The following is an 18694-nucleotide window of genomic DNA, read 5'->3' as shown; positions in this document are numbered from 1 at the left end:
TCAAGGAAAAAACACTTTTTTTTTGATGGATCCGAAAGATCGGAACGTATTCTGAGGCGCCCGAACTTTGTAGGCGTCAGTCTAGTTGTGGCCCCGAGGTGCGTTCCGAACTACGGGCTTGAAGCTCGGAACACTAATATGTTACTGATGATTATGTGCGTCGGTATGCCAGAGAGGCGGTCCGCCGACGGTGATCGGACCGTGCATTATGCATTATTAGATTATATAGAAACAGGACCCGTAGTGGTAAATGGAAAAGCCAAACTCCGACGCCTGGTTGTCCTAAGAGGCCGATACGGACATTTTGACAGGCACCTTTACTGTTCTTGCAGCACCACCATACATATTCTGACCAGCAGCAGCAGCCTGCTAGCGTCCAATATGGAAACGAACTCTGATGAATCCGTACGTTGGCACTACACAGTTTCTACAAGGCCCCGGTGTCAGTCAAGAGAACTTGTGCTAACCCTGACTACCAGGTCCGTCGACGGTGAGTTGGCTTAACAAATTTCTCAACCCACTGCTTATTCTACGTCTGCGGCCTAGACTTGAAGAGGAGCTCAACATTAAAATATATCCCGGAACGGAAATTATGCGAGATGTGGGATCTCATAATTTTATCAAATCTTCCGCCAACGGGGATGCAGTTCTCGTCCCTCAGCCCTCCCCCAGTCCCCATGATCCTCTGGTAAACCTTGACCCGCCAGCATGAACTGGCGCATTGGAGATCTGGCTAATTCACTATAATAGAACTGGAATCGCTGGTGGAAATTGGGTGTCATCTCGATGACTACAGCCATGTCTTTTTCGCAGGCTTTGGCGCCCCAGGCCGTAGCCCCGATATATCCTCAGCTCATGGAAACTTTCAACGCGAGTCTCCCTCAGGTTGTGCAATTCGCCGGTGTTGGTATCCTTGTTTTAGGGTTCAGCAATTTCTTCTGGTAAGTAGCACCCTTTATAAAACGGTATATTGGCTAATACTTGCGCGCGATAAGGGTGCCCTTGATGATGTCGTACGGCCGAAGACCGGTTTTACTCGCTTCAACTGCACTTTGCATGGCTGCTAACGCCTGGCGCGCTTTGGCCACAAGCTATAACAGTTTCATGGGGGCATGCATTCTAAACGGCTTTGCAGCGGGGCCTGCGGAAGTATGACAGGACCTCACCAAAAATGAGAATTGGATATGGCTGGGCTAACCCTCTTATCATAGACAGCTCTACCCCAAACCATCACGGACACTATGTTTCTTCATCAACGAGGCGCCTACCAGACACTTTATTTCAGCTTCTACTTCGGCGGGCTCATGGTAGGGCAATACCGTCCCCGTCCATCTTGTGAGATATGTCCTGAGTATAGCTTCTAGGTTGGACCGATCGTCTCCGGGCCCATGTCGCAAGGGGCCGGCTGGCGCAGTTTCTTCTGGTTGAACACCGGCCTTCTGTGCACTATTCTTCTGCTACTTCTCCTTTTCTGTCCAGAGACAAACTGGCAGCGCACTTTTCTCTCGGACACCGAGCAGTCTGTCGCCGTGCCTGTCAGAGGCGAGGACACTACTAATGCAGACAGTCCAGAAAAGTTGGAAGTAGTTGAACTCGAACAGCACATCGAACTGGCAAGCCCGGAAAAGACCAGGACGCAAGGCAACGTCGCCGACACCGATTGCTGGTTGGGCAAAGGCTACCCCTCGAAGAAGCAGTTCAAGCTGTGGCAACGCGACAACAACCTTGGTTTTCAGAGTCTTCTAATGCACGTCTTGACACCACTGGAGCTTCTTATTTACCCAATCCCTTGCATAGCTTCATTCATTGTGTCGTGGACTTCGAATTCCATGTTGATTCTACTCCTCACGCAGTCTCAGGCATTTGCTGAGCCGCCATACAATCTGGGCTCTCGAACAATCGGTCTTTTCAATGTCGCTATTTTGATTGGCACATTCATCGGCCTGGCAACCAATGGGCCCTTTTCTGATTGGGTCTCCATGAAGGCAACTAAGAGAAATCCGGGCATTCGGGAGCCGGAGATGAGGTTACCTGCTATGATCCCGTATCTGGTCATTTATATCATCGGGAATTTTGTTGTTGCATTCGGATATCAATACAAGTGGTCCTGGAAGGTAGCATCCCCTGGAACAACATGTTGATATTTGAACCTGACCTGGCTGCTTTTAGATCATTGTCATTATCGGGTATAGCTGTGCAGGTATCCAAGTCGCCACGCTTCCTTCTATCATAAGTACCTACGCTGTCGACAGTTATAAACGAGTTGCTGGGATGCTATTTGTCACGATTACAATCAACAAGAACCTGTGGGCATATGGACTTACTAAATTCATTACCCGATGGAGCGAGGCCAGTGGGTTTGTTATACCTATGATGATGAATATGGCACTCGCCCTTTTTTTTTGTTCACTCACGATTGTCTTCTACTTCAAGGGAAAGACTTTCAGGAAATGGACAGCCAACTCCAAGGTTCACCGCATGTAGGCAGTGCTAAAAGAGAGGCAAACAGAGAGAATAAGTTAGGATTAGGGGCACAATCCTAACAGCTCATATATATAGAAACTCCTATTAAATCTATCTATATTATATCCAGTAAGCGAATCATGTTTCCTCTCTATTTATTATATCTATACACCCTGGGAATTACCTGGAAATAATCCTTAGAGGACTAAATCTCTAAGAAGAATATCTTAAGGGGGTAGAGCTCAGACCCTCACGCACCTGGAGGGTCCAAAGGCTCACCCCACGGAAAAGTGCCAGGTGGTTTTCTTATTTTGCCTTCTTTTCTTTGTTTAGTTATGGCTGGATGAATACCCGAGGCCCTCGCTTCTCTGCCCAGTAAAAGCGGTACCTATGGAAGGAGGGCGGAAGTTTCCGCTGCTTTTTGGAGATTGATGACTACCTAATAAGGTTCCCCACAACCGTATATCAACAACTGTGGGTTTAGTATCAATCCCATTAGAGTTCCGACAGTACGGTTTCATTGCGGGGGTGGGGGATTGTTCGGTTGTTCTCCCTACCGTTGTCGGAAATGGTGCCCATAGTTGGGGTAAGCGGCAAAATAAATAGGAGCCCAGGAGGCCTGAGAGGCTGGGTTGGGCTGGAGAGCGGAATTTACAGTCGAGGATAGGGTTTGCTTCATCGTCTGTCATGTTCAACGACGGGACACCGAGTAGGCATACTCTGAATTCCCCACTAAACCCCGGACTTCTTGTCCCGAGGCTTGACCCAAGTCAGTGGAGTTGATAGGCCAACAACAATCATGTAGCATGGTCGTAACTGCCGTTGTATTTCTGCTATTGCCGATCAAATTACCCCAACATGGGGTTCCATGGCTAGATTGGTCCCGATCTTGAGAGATAGGCTTCGAGGTGGAATCAAATACGTAAACGAGCACCGATCCAGCACTGTCTCTATAAATCGCCATCGGGACCCCAGTCTTCAGGTGAGCCATACCGATAAACAGAAAGTACGTCTGGTTAGCGTCCACATTCACCATGAAGCTCTCCAAAGTCGTTGCGCTGGTTAGCTTGCTGGCCATTTCGGAGGCTGCTCCCTCCCGGAAAGACAGTTCTCAAGGGAGGCCTTCGAAAAATCCCAACTTCCTTTTCATCCTCGCCGACGACCTAGATAATCAAATGAACTCTCCAGCCTACATGCCCAAGACTCTGAGCCGCGTCAAAGAGAGAGGCGTTGAGCTTACCAACCATTTCGTCACGACAGCCTTGTGCTGTCCCTCTCGGGTCGCCCTATGGACTGGCCGCCAGGCCCATAACACCAATGTCACTGACGTGAACCCTCCTTGGGGTGAGGCAACTCTGATCATCCCAGTAAAGGTCATACGGAAGCTAATATTCTTAGGCGGGTACCCTAAATTCGTTTCGCAGGGATTCAACGAGGACTGGTTCCCCGTATGGATGCAGAATGCTGGATATAACACCTATTACACTGGGAAGCTCATGAACTCTCATACCCTTGAGACGTACAATGATCCGTTTGTTAAAGGATTTAATGGATCCGACTTCCTTCTCGACCCATACACCTACTCCTACTATAACTCTACCTACCAACGCAACAAGGAGCCACCAAAGAGCTACGAGGGCCATTACACGACGGATGTGATTACCGAGAAGAGCCTGGGGTTTCTAAATGATGCCCTTGAGAGCGACCGGCCATTTTTCTTTACTGTTGCTCCAATCGCTCCCCATTCCAACGTTGACAACTTGGAAGATCGTGCTGTAATGACAGAAGCAATTCCGGCTCCCAGACACCGTCATCTCTTTAACGATGTCAAGCTGCCGCGGACACCCAACTTTAACCCAATTGATGTAGGTTCAGCATCTAAATAAAGCCCCTCATCAACAGACGCTGATCTGCTTTAGAGCTCCGGAGTCAGTTGGGTCAAGACTCTCGAACGTCAGAACCAGACCGTTGTTGAATATGAAGACAACTTCTACCGTCAACGTCTACGAGCTCTGCAGAGCCTTGACGAGTTAGTCGATGTTCTCCTTGATCGTCTAGAAGAAAGCGGTGATATTGATAATACCTACATTATCTTTTCTTCTGACAACGGGTATCATATTGGCCAGCATCGTATGCCCCCAGGAAAATCCACTGGCTTTGACGAAGATATCCGTGTTCCGTTCTACATACGTGGGCCTGGTATTCCTGAAGGCGAGTCGGTTACTAGCACTACAACACATATTGATTTAGTTCCTACATTCTTCGAGCTGGCCGGAATCCCTCTCCGCGAGGACTTTGATGGGGCCCCGGCACCTATTATGCAGGGGACAGCAGGAACCAAACATGAGCATGTTGCAGTGGAATTCTGGGGAGATGTGGGTTTCGAGGGGGAGTTTTCACGCATTGGTGGGTTCTCTACGCCTTCACTGGTCGACAGGAAATGGATTAACTTGCAAAGGCCCCGACGCCGATACCCACTTATATAACAACAGCTATAAGTCGGCGCGTATCCTCAGCAAAGAATACAATCTCTACTACGCCGTTTGGTGCACCAACGAGCATGAGCTATATGATCTTTCGGTTTGTCTTCCGTCCGTTCGTGCATGATAGTCTATAAGCGACAACACTAATATCCCCTAGACGGATCCGTACCAAATGATGAATCTCTACTCTGCAGCCAATAGTACGAATGATCGCTATCTTGGACGCCCGCTACTCGCAGTACAGAACCGCCTTGATGCTCTGGTCCTGGTTTTACAATCCTGCCAGGGACCCACTTGCATTAAACCGTGGAGCGTTATCCATCCTGATGGATCAGTGCGGAATTTAATGGACGCGTTGTCGCCAAAGTACGATAGGTTTTATGAGGCACAACCAAAGGTATATTTCGATCAGTGCCTTGATGGTTATATTGTTTCGAATGAGGGGCCACAGGTCGGACTCCAATACCGGAATGGGCTGAGTTGGGAGGCTTGGACATGATTTTGTATCACGATGCACTCCCGCGCTGTCTTGAGTCTCTCAATCCTCCCACTAGTGTCCGTAATTTGTGCAGGGTACAAACTTGTTTGCCACTGGTGGTGGCTGGTTTTATATTGCCAATACCGACTGCAGCGTGGGTCCACCAATGGTTTTCAGGGCCATAATTGGGTCTTCGGACTGCGAGGCGCCGATCATTATCTCCAGGCTTGCGGATTGGGACGGGAGGTGCCGGACTGTTGGGAATGTCAATAAAGTCAGACTCTAACCTATTGCCTGTGTTGCATGTTTCTTTTGTTACCTGCAGATGGCACATACCACTAATATTAGTATCTATGAACTGTGGGCAACATTTCTGGGGAACCCGGGATTCATGTGTAATTGAAGACTGACTTAATGTATAGATATATATATCTATATATTTGGAATAGGGGCAGGCTAAAGTGAAACTGTGCTCGCGCCCATTATGCAAAAATAATCTTGCGTCAGGCTTCCCTTCTATAGTTCGAGTACAAAAGATTGATCAATTAAGTAGGCTAAAGTAGGATTTATGTATACCTGAGTTCACGGCATCCGTATCGCATCGTTTTTGTGTAATTGGCCCCTCATTTCCCGTCCAGCCAGTCTGAGCTGGGCTCAGGTTGTGTGAATCTAACATCGGGACATGTCCTGCTGGGGGTCACCTCGCCAGAGTTCGAGATGTTGTAGGAGCTATTCGATGGCCGCGGGTAGTTGAATGAATCAAAGACCCCAAATGCTTGGATCTCGTTGGTTGGAAGCGTCATGGCAATGCAGCGCTGCGAAAAGGTGTATCGCTTCTCAGCCTCGACGATATGCAGTCTGAATGCAATCCTAACTAACGTATCAGCGAGCTCGTGTCGGTTGCTTTATGTGGTTGCAGCACTTACCTGCGGAGATCCTCGAGTGTCCTGGAATTGCCGTCCGTGTGCGGCAGCATGCATACAAGCCTGTCTGAGAAGACCTTCGCCATCGGCCAATATTCTCCTAGCTTATCCAGAGTGGAGATGAAGAAGTGGATGCTCGGATCGAGGTCGTGCTCTGGCACGGAGGCGTGGACGAGGAGTAGTCTGGCCGTGACCCAGAGAGCACCAGCAAAGAGCGGCCCGAGCAACGGAAGCATACCAGCGGACACAACGTCCTGAGCTGTCCTCATCATGCTCGTGGCGCATGTCAGGCATTTCTGCATAGCGATGTACGAGGCCTTGAACAGCTCGGAGGGAGTGGGCGGATATGCCGCAACTGAGTGCAGGCGAATGGCAGCCAGGATGAAGCCGGACTGTAGCGTGATCCAGTTGGAAACTCTGCTCCGCGTGGATGAGTGGCACGACTCTGATATCTGAGCGTACTCGCCTGGAAGGCTATTCAGCCACGAGGAGAGCTGACGGTCCAGCTCTGCGTACGAGGCCTTCCACCGGTCGATTTCCGACGACGAATAGAAGTCGAAGGGTTGCTTGACGAACTCATGGATGCGAGTCATGATCCTTGAGACCTCGCAGGTATAGGAAAAGCTCCCCATGTTCTCCGGAGTATCTGCTGTCACCTCGAACGGCTTATCCGTGCGGTACCACCTGGTCTCAACCCGTTCTCTAGCTACCCACAAGGCGTAACGGCAAGGCAGCGGCCTGTCCACGTCGCGTTCGTCTATGATGAAGTTAGAAGATGTGCACGTGTTTGTGTATCTGTCGATCGAGTACACAGCCCAGAACAGCCTGCGTATCTCTTCTTCTTGCAGCCAACACGTCCGATGGGAGAGCATGGAGCGCTCGGTCAACCCGGCGGGTGCATCTATGGAGAGACCCAAGTCGAAGCGGCGCTCGACAGTCAGACCGAGATGCAAGATGTTTTGCGCGAGGAGAGCGAGGAGATTCATACCCTCAACAGTGTGAGCGTCTCCTAGGACTTCTACGGCCAGGATAGCGAGCGCCTGCAGACCTCTAATATCTGAGTGCTCCAGAACATATAGACAAATTCGCTGCTTAGAGGACTCATAGTACTGTGGTCGTATTGCTTTCGGATCCTTCCAATATCGCGAACCACTTACAACGAGGGCGTGCAGTAGGACTTGGTCAGGCTCGTCGAGCTCGACAGGATTCCGAAGAAACCCAAGGATTGACCCCTGTTCCAGCAGGGGTAGCCAGGCATTCACGTATTCAAAGTATAGGTCGGCGAGAGCGGCGAGGTGGTGATATGGTGGTAGCCCAGCATTTTCCAAGAAGCTGTCGTAGTCATGGATCTGTTCTCGACTACTCGGAGTATTATCTGCCTCCACTACCTCAACTGCCTGAACAGAGGTTCCCCTATTGCTGGGCGATCGCTGAGTGTGGCCGTCGGAAGAAGGGAGCTGTTCTTGACGCAATGGGTGACTCTCGCAGCGGCCTGGGGGAGCTAGATGCTCTTGGAGTTGGCTGCTCAGAGAATTGAGTGACTTTTCCAGCTGCTCTATCTTGTTCTGTAGGTGCCGTGCATTCCCCCTGCGAGGCCCCGGCTTGCGTTTGCCAGCGTACACACACTTTTGGCTGTTCCGTACACACCATCCACACGACGGCCTGGCCCTGTCGCATCTGACCTTCCGAGACCTGCACTTGACGCAACTAACATGTCTTAGTGAGTTGCTTTTGCGGTGATTCAAAAACTCACGATGTCATGACGGGAGTGCTCCGATGCTGTTGCAGGGTGGGAAGAGGGGGGTTCGTGTCGTGCTCAAGGATCGCTGTAATTATTACGCCGAGGCAGAGTTTCTAACGAATAAAGCGTCTCTCCACTGTTCCTGTTCTTGTGGTTGTCTCCACATCCCCCGCCAGTCTCCCTCGCTATATTAGATACGCCGAAGCGCGACGTTATCCACCCCCTACGGACACCAACAAATTGGACCTCGTCGCCGAGTGCCTCACATGTGATTGAAACATACTCCGTATATATCGGAACCCATCCTCGCCAGAGCCAACTCATCGGGAACCAGTCCTGCACAGCTCAACCATGTCCGCCACCGCAGTCCACCCAGCGTCAACTTCGAAGAACTTCATCCCGAAAGACATATCGGGCTCTCCGATCCCTCACAGCCAGCGATGGTTGTACTCAACGCCGGCTTTGGTCAACGGCAAACTCAAGTCCGTCAGTGGCAGTGCCATTCTAATTGCTTTATATGTCCGGTTTAACTCGTCTGCGGTGGGTCGAAGATTCTACGACTACTTGGACGATACGTACGGCGAGTTCACTGTCAACGTCTGGGGCACATTCATCATCACCACGGCGTTCTTCTGGGTTTGGTCCGCCGTCTTCGCAATCCCGGATCTCACAGGCTGGCCGCAGTGGCTGTTCAAGTACAAAACGCAGCCATTCATCAGAGTTAGCGAGCAGGAATACACCCGAATTGCGCTCATAGGGCTTCGCAACCAGATCGTGGCTGTGCTGCCATTACTATACCTCACCAACGTGCTTGGCCTCTCCAAGCCAGTCGGGACCTCTTCACTCCCCTCGCCGATACAGGCTGTTGCAACCGCTTTGTTTGACGTATTCTGCACGGAGATGGGGTTCTACTACGTACACCGCGCGTTCCACTCGAAGCTACTGTATCCTCTCTTTCATAAACAGCACCATGAGTTCACCGCGCCCGTCGGACTGGCCTCGACGTACTGCACCCTGACAGAGCACGTCTTCTCCAACCTGCTGCCAAATACCATTGGAAGCATGATCGTACCGCACCACTGGTCTCAATACACCTTCAGCTACCTGTTGCTAACGTTCGGAACCATCTGCGCGCACTCCGGGTATAACACGCCGTGGCTTCCGTCAAACCTGCAACATGACTTTCACCATTTTGCGTTCAATGAGAACTTTGGTCCGACGGGTCTCTTCGACTCAATACACAGCACCAACGGGAAGTTCAAACGAACTCTGCGGGAGGCGAGACTGCGTGTTGGTGGCGATGACGAGAAGGCTAGGCAGCTGGTCTTGGGGAACTTGGCGGCCATTGACGTCAAGAAGGATGAGGCACCACTGTAGTTGTAAGATTCAGGAGATTCAGGGCAGTGGACTTGATAGAGCAAGCATGGCGGGCATTCGCCTAGGCATACAGTTAAACAGGATAAACGGTTCATGGTACTTCTGGAATAAGATGCAGGCCATAACCCATGGGAGCGAATCTATGCGCCAAGTTCATTTGTCTGCACTGAGATAATGCTGGTGGTGGAAATTCCTGATTTCAGCAAGCATTTATCGGTATATGAGCAATCCTTGAAATATAATGAACAACATTCATCGTGCCTTTATTCACCACAGCGAAAAGTCTGGTAGTTACAGGGTTACCCATTCCATTGTAAATATTATACACCGGTAGGTAAATGGAGGTCGGTGATGCAGACTGTCTACGGCCCGTTATGCGAATGTGGGATGTTCTAGCATATTCCCTGCTAATGGTTCAAGCTTCAGCCCTCTTCCCCTCCTGATAGCATTCCAAGGCGTGTTTTCGCCGTCCGGCGTTGCGGTTCATGGGCGTCCTCGGCGGCACTCTCGGTAAGTTGGGATATTGGGGCAATCCACGTATCGGCCGGTCGCGAGCGTGGGGGAGGAAGAGGATATCGGCCATGGACTCAAAGAAAAGCGACGAGGGGTTATTGATACATTAAGGTTCTGTTTTATTTACTCTCCTTCAAGTCTCCTCGTGGGATACCCGCCTTCATCCGGCGCTATTTCACGGTGGAGAACGAAAGATGGCCTTTATGCAAGGTCCTAAGCTGGCGATCACTATATCCCGTGTGGCGCAACAGTACGTTTCGGCTATGACGTGGGAATTGGATTGGATCCCACTGGCTCAATGCAGCTTACTGGATTCGTGTTTTGGACGAGGGGAAAGTCTACTTAGCGAGGGTAAATGAAACCATCACCACCGACTATGTCCTGTCTGTTGCAATGCCTCAACCACTGTCCCGCGAGTCTGGGAAGGCCTTTGTCTAGACCTTCAGTGGCAGTGAACCGTCTGGCTGGTTAAAGCTGTGGCAGATTGTCAATTACCTGCTGAATGGTCGAGCCGCCAAATTGTGGATGTATACACGCGTCGCTCGTTTGACACGACTCCACTGCGATTGGACCCGCAACCTGCATTACGATGCCCGGACAGTGACAACCATGGGATCTTGCCGATCCACAGGCACATTTGTCGGCAGATGTGGCAAATGACGTGGGATGGTAGGGTCAATGAAGGGTCAATGCCAGAGATCGGCAGGGACCCTGATCGTTGAGGGAGCGAATAGGTCGCGCACATGGGCCCTGAACCAGGCTTTTAGGGTTAGATGAAGGGCCTAAACTTCCACACTCTCTCCACTGATGTTCGGTCTGCATGGTCTTTCGGGAAATGTCTTCGATATGATGCCAGCGACCTGACTTCCCTTAGATAGTGAGTCCCTGGTTCGCAGTCGGCGGTATGGGCAATTTAAAAAGCAAAGCTCATCCAGCGTACTTCGTTTGATTCTTCCTTTCCCCATCCCTCACTTCCTCTCGTATCAGTAACCAGAACAAAACCTATTATATCTGCAATGCAGTTACTCACTGTCCTCACGGCCATTGGCCTGGCCTCCGTTGCTGTTGCCTCGGTGAGTCCACCTGCCGCTGCTCCAAGTCATAATGATCCAATTGCTAACCGTACTGTATAGCCCCCTCCCTGGGCCGGTATTCCTGGCGCGCACCACACAATCACCACGACCACTGGCTCCAGCGCCACTCCTAGCTCCAGCGCCACTCCAAGCTCCAGCGCCACTCCAAGCTCCAGCGCTATTCCCAGTTCCAGCGCCACTCCAAGCCCCAGCCACTCCTGCAACTACCCTTCGGGCTTCCCTCTGCCCTCCGAGGCTCCCTTCGACGTCCCCCCTCCCTGGCAGTCTGGCTGTCCCGGTGAGGGCCAAGGCCGCTAAAAAGCTGAGCCTTGTTCGGCGAACATGTATTTCCGCGGAAAGTGTTGTTAGAGGATATAGACCGGTGGGATGTACATAGCTAGGAATGTATTGTTCGGCTTGTACTGTACATGACGCCGACTGTTAGGCTATCGAAGAAGTATATATATCGTACAGCAAAATTCCCTACCTAGCCCACGAGTAAGACCCTGCAGGGTTTTTGCTAGCCTGTTGTAGAGGCTTACCCGGACACCGCGACTGAAGACTACTTTTACCTTTAAGACTAATCTGAGTTAGTTTCTCTGCTCAAGGTAATTAGTATGCGCTGCCTGCGCGTGGATTTGTGGTGTTGCCATCAAGGTAGTTAGGTTTAAAACATGTCTCTGGGGAAGAACACGAGTTGTATAACCATATCCCATACCCAGGTCAACGCCACCGTCACCTACTGGCTGATGGTTCGTATTATTACTGAAGCAGTGCAATAACCTTAGCCCCGGGCAAGTCTACTGGCTTTGAGGAAGATGTCCGTGTCCCGTTCTACAAACTTAGCCCTGGTAATCCTGAGGGCGAGTCACTTCATAATACTATACCGCTCTCTGCTCCGAGCAGCATGTCTCTAGTGTAGAAGAGATGGCTGCCATCTAGACAGCTGAAATCAAGCGTCGGCAGCCTGAGGGGCCGTATCTAGTAGGGGGGTACTCATTTGGTGGTATTGTCGCCTTCGAGGCAGCGCGTCAACTACTCGAGGCCGGCGATGATGTTGAGATGCTGGTTCTCCTTGACTCGCCGTGCCCCACCTCCCCAGTCTGGATGTCCGACAGCTTGGTTCGGGGTATATGCACGATATCTTCCCCTGGCGATATCTCATTGGCGCGAGACCAGCTACAAAGTTATCGAAGTCAGAAGCTTCCTGGTGTCAAGATGCCGCCGACTATTCTGGTCTCCGCAAGGAATGGAGTTGATACCAGGTATGATAATCAGCAAGACAGAGGATTTGATGTTGAGCCCGAGCTGCGCAGGATTACGGACTGGTTTCTAAATGATAGGAAAAATGATGGGTCCCTTGACTGGGAGGAACTCATGGGCGAGGGTAAGGTGAAAGTAATTCGTGCTGATGGCAATCACTACACTATGATGCTTCCTTCCACGAAGGTAAGACACTCTTTGTATACAGACAACCTCAGGCTAACATCAGTCCAGATGAATGAATGGGTAGCACAGCTAGTTGATGTGTTGGAACAATAGGTAGAGTAGAAAATACTGTAGCAGAAGAAAGTAAGTAAGAATCCGCATGACAGGCCCCTCGCAGGGATCGAAATGCTCTCCAATGAACATCCATTATCAATGATGTAGACATGTCCCTTACTGCAAATGTCGGTGAGCAGACTCATAAATGGTCACTACTCCCCTTGCAAGCATCCAGCTCTCGTCTTCCACTTTCGCAATGGCTTCATGACCACCCCCAGATCTTGACATCCCTATCTCGAGCTCGACGGTGACAGTTCGAGTGATTGACTCGTACAAGGCTTCTCCTCCTGATCTGGCCTACAAAGTTCAAGCTACTGACGTTTGCCTCGCTGTTCTGCAGAACCACATCTCTCTTCCTCGACCCTCCCTTGTTCTGGGAACCTGAAATTGAAGGGCTGAAAGGCGTCAACGCCCCAGCACTCTGTTTCCTGGTTTCCAATGAGAATTGCGACCCTCCTCGACACATTCTCCTTGACCTCGCCGTACGCAAGGACTGGGAGAACTGCGCCCCCGCCACCGTCAGGCTCATACGCCGAACAACCCATGTTCGAGTTGAAAAGGGCATCGCTGAGATTCTAGATTCAAATGACAACATCGACGAATATGATATTCGTCGCCGCGATATTGAAACCATCATCTGGTCACATCGCCATTTTGATCATGTTGGCGATCCATCAACCTTTCCCACTTCCACGGAGCTAGTTCTCGGCCCAGGAGCCATCGCTGTATGTTTGCCCGGCTACCCGACTAACCCGGACGCGATGTTACTTGACTCAGATGTCCGCGGCCGCAAAGTTCGGGAGATTGAATTCAATGGTGATTCGGCAGGCAGTTGCCAGGTTGGACGGGTTGAAGCACACGATTACTTCGGTGATGGCTCGTTCTATCTCCTGAACGCGCCGGGACATTGCGTTGGACATGTGTGTGCCCTTGCTCGAGTCCATGCGGGCCACGGGGGCCCTGATTCCGACTCTTTCGTTCTTATGGGTGGCGATGCCTGTCACCACGCCGGCCTACTTCGCCTATCCAAGTACCTCCCTCTCAGTCCGTCTCTACCTAAGTCTATTTTCCAGGTTCACCCTAAGAACAGCACTATAGAGCCATTCATGAACCCGTCTCGGATTATATTTCCAGATTACGAGAAGGCCGTTGATACAATCCGCAAGATCCAAGAACTAGACGCTGCGGATAATGTTTTTGTGGTTTTGCCTCATGACGGGTCCGTCGTGGGTCATATTCCACTATTCCCTCGTCCGATCAACGACTGGCAAGCCATGAGGCTGGGGGTCAGCACTCGCTGGCTGTTTTGTAAGGACATTATGGGTGCTTAATATTATATGGTTTCGCCTTGCAGGGTTAAACAAGGTCGGACAAACCCTAAGTCACCTGCTACTAGATTATCATTAGATAATACAGTACAAGTAGCAATAACCCATGATGAGTAGCCCGGTTAGACTGTCCGCAACAGCATTTGTAAACTGGCGGAAATATCTTAGCGAATTGCTTGTAGTTTCCCACCAGCTATATATATAATTACATCCTACCCGATATATAAGCACCAATTATTAATTATAGTATATTATTTCATATACTAGTAAATAAATATGCATATTATCTCCCTCGGTGGCCATTGTAACCCTAAGTATTCCAAAAGATCCGTCATGCATTGACGTTGGAGTTGTGGTGGCATGCCTTGCATTGTTTCTGTTGCACATTTCATTGGCTTCAACTTGGTGCGCCGCTTACATACTGCGCAGTGGTCCCACATAGTTAACTATCACCGCCCACATCCTCACTTCGACCGTCTCACGACTCTGCCTTTCGGACGCGCCATCCCTCCCCATACCGCGTGGCCAGCCACAAGAGCCCCCCCGCAAGGGCCATAAACCCCGCAGTGATGGTCATATACCGCCCACCCCAATCGCGTCGATGGCAGGGAGGCAGACGGCGGTCCCCACCGCGCCTGATACATTGCGAATCATGTAGCTCCCCGCCACGGCCAGGGAGCTCTTATTTGTGCCTTCCATCACGTCGATGCAGTACACATTCAGGCGGACGAATGCCACGGTCTGGCATACCCCTTGGATGAAGAGGGCGATCACCACCACGGGAATACCACCAACCGCCTGCTGCAGCGTCCAGCCGTACACTAGGACGCAGACTGGCATGGCGACCCCCACTGCCCCGGCTACACTGTTGAGCCGATCCTCTGGGACCCGTCGCCCGCGTCGTTGGATATACCGTTGCACGACCCAGTCTGACAGGTGACCGCCGCAGTACGTCCCAGTCACATAGCCCGCACACGGTGCCAAGTAAAAGAGCCCGGCCTCCAGCGGGGTGGTCAGGTGAAACCGCGGACTGAGCACCTCGCGGATGGGCGTGAGGATCGAATACTGGTTCCAGTGCAGAGAGGCGACAGAGACCGCATTGATCGCGAGGCTGCGCGACGAGACGAGGAGGATGATAATCTCAGATGGATTGATCAGGCGGAGGAATTTGCCTACTTTCTCGCAAGGGGCCAAACCGGCGAAGAGGCGAGTCCTTTTCTCAGGGATCGTCTCCGGCAGGAACACCGCCAGCAGAAGCACCGCGAGGGCTGCCATGCCGGTCTGCGCCCAGAATATCACCCGCCATGGGGCGAACATAATTATCACTCCGCCCAACAATGGCCCCAGGCCTGGTGCTAACGTGGTGCTTAGCATCAGCCATCCGAGTGCGCGGCCGCGGGTCGTAGGGGGGTAGATGACCCCAATAACCACGGTACCAATCACCTGAGTAGCTGTCACTTGGGGCGCTGTGAGAAAGCGCAGGATAAAGCAGGCCACGAGATTTGGGGCCAAGGCAGTGCCCAGACTAAATGCGGCTATGAGCGCATTTGCGGTGAGCAGGACCGGCCGGCGGCCGAAGATGTTGGTGACGGGGGCGTATAGGATGGGCCCGACCACCTGGAACAGGATCATCAAGGCATTAGACTGGGCGACGACGGTGTTGGTGGAGTTAAAGGTGACCGCCACCTCCGGAATGGCCGATATCACGGTGGTCGTACTAAGGGTAGACTGCAGTGACGACCAGACCAGGACAACGGTGACGGCAGCCTTCCGGCCGGCTGAGAATCGGGAGTAGATACCATGGTCCTCTACGGGCTCGATGGGTTGCATGATGGATGTCTCCTAAGTCCAATGAGGTTCTGTCGGGCGAGGATGTTGATGCACAAGCTGGCATGGCAGGCTGCGGTGTAGCGGTCTGTCTGATCATCGCAGCTTTGGTGCATGCCATCTAGAGATATATGCAGATCAATGCGATCTCCTATCGAGTCCCCAACTATAGCATAGGGCTTGGAGGCGAGGGCAGGCCGTCCGATCATGATCAAAGCGGACGATCATCCGGTATATCAGGCCCCTCTTTCCCTGAATCGCTTGACTCCCAATTCATCCTTCAAGACCCTATCTTCGATTCACAATGACAGTCACCCTCCCCGAGTGCATGCTCTCGAAGCGGTATCAAATCCGGCCTCTAAACCTCGGCCACCTTGAATGGACCAAAGCTATCTTCGCCCAAACCAACACTTCTCCCTCGTCCACCTGGCCAGCCCTCCACCCAGGCAATCAGACCGTTCTCGCCTACGGCCAGTTCCGGGCCTAACATTAGTATCTGATGGACTCCAGCAGGATCCAGCTAATTCTTGTATAAAATACTCCTAGTACTAGACTAAATATAGACTAATCTTTACTATAGTCTATATTAATTTCTATTACTATTTAAAATATTTTTTTCTTTATTTATTCTCTTTTATTTTATCTAAGATAATCTTTAGCTAGTTTATCTAGATATTAATTATATCTTAATATAGTAGTGTGATAACATTCTGAGATTAGTAAATATTAAAGTTATTAAAATACTAAAGTATAGCCTGAAGATATATTTCTAGTATTATTCTTTCTCTTTTCTAGTTACTATCTAACCCACAGGCGGTATCCAGATAGACGTCCGGTCAGATTAGGGTCACAGATAGGATAGGCACTGATTTATTAGTAGGACCTGCAGGGAGGGTTAGATTAGATTAAAAATAAGAATCTAGTTATTTTAGAATAATATAAGTTAGAGATCTTAGATTTTAGATACTAATAGATTTATAAGTTAAATTTAACTTATCTAAGTTATAAAGAATTTAAGATATAACTTATAAAGTTATTTATATTAAAAGTTCTTAGGATAATACTGTCTAATTATACTAGAGATATATATCTATATAATTAATTAATAACTCCTAAAATTTATAGCTTAGAGATAGGTTTTCTATTATAATTAAAACCTAACTTTATAGTCTCCTATAATTAATAAATTATATTTAAAATATATTTTTACTATAAAGCCTGGACAGGTCTAACAGATATATTAAAATTTTATATAAATAAAGCTTCTAAATTAGCGGGATATTAATAGTAGTATAAATAATATAGTATTAATTATAGAATAACTCTAAATAGATTTAAAGTTAAATATAGTATTAGAATCTCTAGTATATTTAATTTATTAATAGATTATAATAAGAGCTTACTCTCTTATTTAATAAACTACTAAGGAATAACTATCTATATCTTATATAATTAATAAGAATAGAAAATAGTAATAATATTATTAATAAAAAGTATAGTTTTTATATATATAATAATAGCTAGATTAAATAGTTTCTATTTCTAGCTTAAGCTAGTATTACTATTATTATTCTTCTAGATAGAGCTATTTTTATTTCTATATTTATTATTTATTATTAATAGATATTTTTTCTATTATATAATCTAGCTAAGATACTAGTTAAATAGGAAATCCAGAGATTTAACTAAAAAATTTATTTATTATAGTTTCTTAGTCTCTAAATATCTACTATTATTAGAATATTTTTTAATTAAGCTATTTATATTATCTCTAGTATCTAGTATCTATTCTATTAATATCTTATTTTTAAATAGAGTATTAGTCTCTAACTTAATTACTAATAATTTAAGATTTTATTTAATATCTATATTTAAAGCCTGTAATAGAGCTATTTTATTCTTTATTTATAATTCTTATTTACTCTTACTAGCTTAATTAATTAAGTCTACTATTTTAGTATTTTTACCTCTTAGTAAGAATTTAGTTATAGTTATATTATTTTTTTATCTAGCTAATTAATAATTATTCTAATAAAGTAGTTTTAATTTCTAGAAATTTACTAGATTTTTAATTAGAGTTAAAATTATCTTCTATTTTTTTAAATCTAGACTAGATATACTACTAGTATTAATAAAAAATAAATACTTATTAGATTCTATAGACTTTAATAAAATATACTACTTAGGCTATAATAATATAAACTTAAACTTATTCTTAGAGCTATTATTAGTATTTTCTAGAATATTCTTATTCTAGAGAATCTTAATATCTACTTATATAAGATAGAAGTATAGTTATTCTAATAAATCTTAGAGATACTTATTTATTATTTATTTAATAAATTTATTCTCTATCTCTTTAATCTTATTATCTATTATAGTTTTTAAGATTTTATTAGTAATTTCTTTATCTAGCTTTAATCTATATTTAGTATAGATTCTATCCTATTTTTAATTAAGAATAGGTTTAAGCTTATTATAGAACTAGCCTGTAATATCTATTATAGTTTTATATAATAAGTTATATTTAAACTATTATAAAATTAAGTAGTTCTAGAATAATATAAATACTTTCTATTTTAATTTCTAGCTAATATAGTATATATAACCTAGGGCTTAAATAAGAGTATTTAGATTTAATATAGATTTAAGTAAGATAATATATAAATATATCTCTTATAGATTCAGGCTATATATCTCTATAGTATAAGTTATAATAAGTACTAAGATTTTTAAATTAGGATTTATAAAAGCTAATTTTACCTAGATACAAGTACTTTTATTTATTAATAAATAAATATTTATAAATAGTACTAAAATTATATATAAAAATATTAATATATACTAAAAGATTAGTAACTATTAATAAAAGATAAAAAAATATAATTTTTTAACTATAATTAAAATAAATATATACTCCTGGAATATAAGATCTAGTAATAG

The 18694-nt window shown here is 47.2% G+C and overlaps 7 protein-coding genes across 7 annotated transcripts; 5 read left to right on the top strand and 2 right to left on the bottom strand.

The window, feature by feature from the left end:
• Positions 1 to 381: 381 nt before the first annotated feature.
• ASPVEDRAFT_89946 (uncharacterized protein) lies at positions 382 to 2484 on the top strand (the record flags this gene model as incomplete). Its single annotated transcript, XM_040818705.1, has 8 exons — positions 382 to 405; positions 480 to 490; positions 547 to 688; positions 751 to 941; positions 996 to 1149; positions 1212 to 1307; positions 1365 to 2114; positions 2170 to 2484. 8 exons carry the CDS (start codon positions 382 to 384, stop codon positions 2482 to 2484), a joined length of 1683 nt encoding a protein of 560 aa, XP_040674501.1.
• Positions 2485 to 3497: 1013 nt separating this feature from the next.
• ASPVEDRAFT_144911 (sulfatase family protein) lies at positions 3498 to 5445 on the top strand (the record flags this gene model as incomplete). Its single annotated transcript, XM_040808030.1, has 5 exons — positions 3498 to 3807; positions 3862 to 4328; positions 4383 to 4869; positions 4922 to 5043; positions 5104 to 5445. 5 exons carry the CDS (start codon positions 3498 to 3500, stop codon positions 5443 to 5445), a joined length of 1728 nt encoding a protein of 575 aa, XP_040674500.1.
• A 360-nt stretch (positions 5446 to 5805) lies between these two features.
• ASPVEDRAFT_77357 (uncharacterized protein) lies at positions 5806 to 8132 on the bottom strand. The gene is made up of 3 exons (XM_040816385.1): positions 8101 to 8132; positions 6351 to 8054; positions 5806 to 6294 (listed from the first exon to the last, which is right to left on the bottom strand). Exons 1-3 carry the CDS (start codon positions 8106 to 8108, stop codon positions 6048 to 6050), a joined length of 1959 nt encoding a protein of 652 aa, XP_040674499.1. The 5' UTR covers positions 8109 to 8132; the 3' UTR covers positions 5806 to 6047.
• Positions 8133 to 8295: 163 nt separating this feature from the next.
• ASPVEDRAFT_47915 (sterol desaturase family protein) lies at positions 8296 to 9726 on the top strand. Its single transcript, XM_040813892.1, has one exon. It carries the CDS (start codon positions 8440 to 8442, stop codon positions 9463 to 9465), a length of 1026 nt encoding a protein of 341 aa, XP_040674498.1. The 5' UTR covers positions 8296 to 8439; the 3' UTR covers positions 9466 to 9726.
• A 1268-nt stretch (positions 9727 to 10994) lies between these two features.
• On the top strand, positions 10995 to 11369 carry ASPVEDRAFT_89942 (uncharacterized protein; the record flags this gene model as incomplete). The annotated part of the gene is made up of 2 exons (XM_040818704.1): positions 10995 to 11051; positions 11112 to 11369. The coding sequence occupies 2 exons, from the start codon at positions 10995 to 10997 to the stop codon at positions 11367 to 11369; spliced, it is 315 nt and encodes a 104-aa protein (XP_040674497.1).
• Positions 11370 to 12703: 1334 nt separating this feature from the next.
• ASPVEDRAFT_66609 (MBL fold metallo-hydrolase) lies at positions 12704 to 13972 on the top strand (the record flags this gene model as incomplete). Its single annotated transcript, XM_040815898.1, has 3 exons — positions 12704 to 12725; positions 12815 to 12866; positions 12937 to 13972. The coding sequence occupies 3 exons, from the start codon at positions 12704 to 12706 to the stop codon at positions 13925 to 13927; spliced, it is 1065 nt and encodes a 354-aa protein (XP_040674496.1). The 3' UTR covers positions 13928 to 13972.
• A 525-nt stretch (positions 13973 to 14497) lies between these two features.
• On the bottom strand, positions 14498 to 15754 carry ASPVEDRAFT_34864 (uncharacterized protein; the record flags this gene model as incomplete). The annotated part of the gene is made up of 1 exon (XM_040810896.1): positions 14498 to 15754. One exon carries the CDS (start codon positions 15752 to 15754, stop codon positions 14498 to 14500), a length of 1257 nt encoding a protein of 418 aa, XP_040674495.1.
• Between the last annotated feature and the right edge of the window lie 2940 nt (positions 15755 to 18694).

This window comes from Aspergillus versicolor (genome assembly GCF_001890125.1).
Source record: "Aspergillus versicolor CBS 583.65 unplaced genomic scaffold ASPVEscaffold_17, whole genome shotgun sequence".
NCBI lineage: Eukaryota > Fungi > Ascomycota > Eurotiomycetes > Eurotiales > Aspergillaceae > Aspergillus > Aspergillus versicolor.
Note: the sequence above shows the minus strand (reverse complement) of the source record. Positions and strands in the feature narration are given on the sequence as shown.